Below are 2923 nucleotides of genomic sequence, written 5' to 3' on the forward strand. Positions count from 1 at the left end.
GAAGTTGGAGAAATCACAAATAAAATCCTTATTAAATTTGGGGGGGCGATAAACTACCACACACAAAATAGGGCAGCTCACCTTTATCACAAACAGCTGCATTTCAAAGCTGGAATAAGCATCCATAGTGATTTGCCGACAATCAAAGCAATTTCTAAAAATTGTTGCCACACCACCACCTCTCCCGGTAGTCCTTGGAGAGTTAAAAAACATACAGTCCGGGGGAAGAAGTTCAGAGAAGGTTTCCACTTCACCGGGCCTCAGCCAAGTCTCAGTTAGTAACATAAAATCCAGGCCATGAGCGGAAAAGAAGTCCTTTAGGATAAAAGTCTTGTTCACTAGCGATCTAGCGTTGATAAGAGCCATCTTCACAGTTGACTGCCTGGTAGGTAGATGCGACGCCTGGTCCAACGGGCTTAGATTGGCCCAAACTACACCCCTCATCCGACGTCGTTGGATCCTTTGCCGGCAAAATGCTGATGAGTGGACTGGTACAATGGGCCGGAGCCATCTGTAGTAGACCCTACGAACACTCAAAATCGAGGGATGGTCACGAATTAAACAGGAATTCTCACTAGGAAAAACTCGTGTTTTAGATGTATATAGTCCAATTGTTACTACTCAGTTATTTTAATGAACCTTTTGTAGATATAGACAACACATCTGTGGATGTCTGCATCCAGAATGTTTATACTGGATGTCTAAGATGTTGTGGATAATTGAAAAGCTCAATACACATGAATGGCAAAGTGATGTGATTTGTCCTTGGAAGACTGACACAACGAAGAGTGTGGTTTCACACAGAAGAATTTTGCTTTCTCTGATTATTTTCTTGAGCAAAACCTGGCTTGTTAACTTTGAGGGATCATAACTAGCCACCATATTGATTAACGATTTTAACTACCCATTACGTATAGTCATAATAAATGTACATTGGTTAGCTTTCATCTCAACCACCAGATGTTAACGTTACCGGCTTCTCTCGGGTCCACTTTCTGCTGAGATGCTGAAGCATTGACAATATGCTGTTGTGGTAGGATAGATCGGTTTTACAACAGACATGCTGTACAGAGTTTTCATTGTTTTCAGCTTGAAGTGATCCAACACTTCGACACTTTATGTTGTTTTCCCTGACTAGTCTCTGCCTCCTCTGCTATTTTCTTTGTTTTTCTCCACTTTGCAGTCTGCAACTAGTGAATTGTGCGCAGTAATAATGATCCACGCGAAACACACTGAACTGTATATAAATGATGATAGGATTAAACAAACATATTATGGATGCAACATCTTTGCATCGATAATTTTTAGTAATGGAATTGTTCAAGGAATCATTTCGGCCCTACAGTTTACCCGTCTGTGTCTTACTGGAGGAATAATCGGTCTGTGTTTGTCCCTTCAGGACCCTGTAGCTCAGCTCCCAACTGACATGGTTGCCCGCGGTTACAGCATCTTCTCCATCATCCTGAAGTATGCTGTGGAGCTGCTCACCTGGGAACAGGAGGATCAGCTCCCTGAAGGACTGGAGCCACCGTATGCATATGCACATCATGCTTAATTTAATCTATTTAGTCAGGTCTCCTGGAGATCAAATCTCAGTTCAAGGCAGACCTGAGAACAAGAATGATTCATAATCAGATAACTGATAATTGGCAATAATGAATTCAAATTTTAATAAGAGCCATAAGCCCCTTTCAGACATGCTATCCTTTCTGTTAATCTAACAGTATATGAATGTGTCTGCTTCATGTCTGGGTCACCTTTCCATAAAAGTCACGGCAGCAGTCTTATAAGGTTGGACCTAGTAACACGGTACAAGTCCGAACAGCACACGGTCACGTTAATGATTATGACACACCGATGTAGCACGTTGTTATGTATAGATTTGATTTGATATTCTGACCCCCTCCCCCCTCGTAAATTAGCCTTTTGGCTAACTGACACATTTACATCTTTGATGGTAATTAATGTGTAATTTTCCCTGTCGAATAAGCTAATAATGCAAATGTGACCTGTGTGTGTCTGACAGAAAGGTGTTGTTTTAACAGCCTGATGAAGCAGTAATGTTACATATCCCAGGTCAGAAAAGAGCTGTAAAACCTCAAATGACAAAACTTAAACATGTTCCAGTAAAACATTTTATTGTTGTACTGCATGTGCTGATACTTTCTCTGTTTCTATGTGCAGGGAGAGAGGAGACACCTATTACTGCATGTTGTTTAATGATGAAGTCCACACGTATGAGCAGGTGATCTACACTCTACAGAAAGCTGTCAACTGCAGCCAGAAAGAAGCCATCAGCTTCGCCACCACCGTCGACAGAGATGTCAGTATTTGTTATTACAACAGTCTGTTGTTACTTGTTATTTATGAATGTTAACATTCTCCCTTAGAACAAACTCTGTCTGTGATGATGAGGAGGCCCATGGTATCATCTGAAAGCTTCAGGTTGTACACATGTTGTAATGTTTACTTGCTGTGTGTTGGTGCAGGGCAGAAAGTCAGTTCGATACGGAGATTTCCAGTTCTGTGAACAGGCCAAATCTGTGATAGTGGTGAGTGTCTGCCACCATGCTGACTAGTCTACTGACCAGACTGTTGACCAGGGGCCTGACCAGACTGCTGACCTGGTGAATGACCAGACTACTGACCCAACTGTTGACCAGAGGACTGACCTGGTGAGTGACCAGACTGCTGACCTGACCAGACTACTGACCCAACTGTTACCAGGGCACAGACCAGACTGTTGACCTGATGAGTGACCAGACTACTGACCCAAATGTTGACCACAGGACTGACCCGACTGTTCACCAGGGGACTGACCAGACTGCTGAGACTGTGTTATGAAACCTCACTACATGAGTGAAATGATAAAATAAAAAATGTGAAAACCCAAACATGTATTATTTGTGCAGCTGTTGAATTT

At 42.4% G+C, this 2923-nt stretch overlaps 1 protein-coding gene across 1 annotated transcript in view; it reads left to right on the forward strand.

Moving 5' to 3' along the window:
- Positions 1-2923, forward strand: part of ubr2 (ubiquitin protein ligase E3 component n-recognin 2) — a 55707-nt gene that overhangs the window by 18046 nt on the left and 34738 nt on the right. Inside the window, exons 5-8 of the mRNA XM_020622301.1 lie at positions 1400-1530; positions 2185-2323; positions 2490-2558; positions 2688-2706. Of these exons, the coding sequence (XP_020477957.1) occupies positions 1400-1530; positions 2185-2323; positions 2490-2558; positions 2688-2706 (358 nt within the window). The remainder of the gene's footprint in view (positions 1-1399; positions 1531-2184; positions 2324-2489; positions 2559-2687; positions 2707-2923) is intronic.

This window comes from Monopterus albus, unplaced genomic scaffold, assembly GCF_001952655.1.
Source record: "Monopterus albus unplaced genomic scaffold, M_albus_1.0 scaffold277.1, whole genome shotgun sequence".
NCBI classification, from domain to species: Eukaryota; Metazoa; Chordata; class Actinopteri; order Synbranchiformes; family Synbranchidae; genus Monopterus; species Monopterus albus.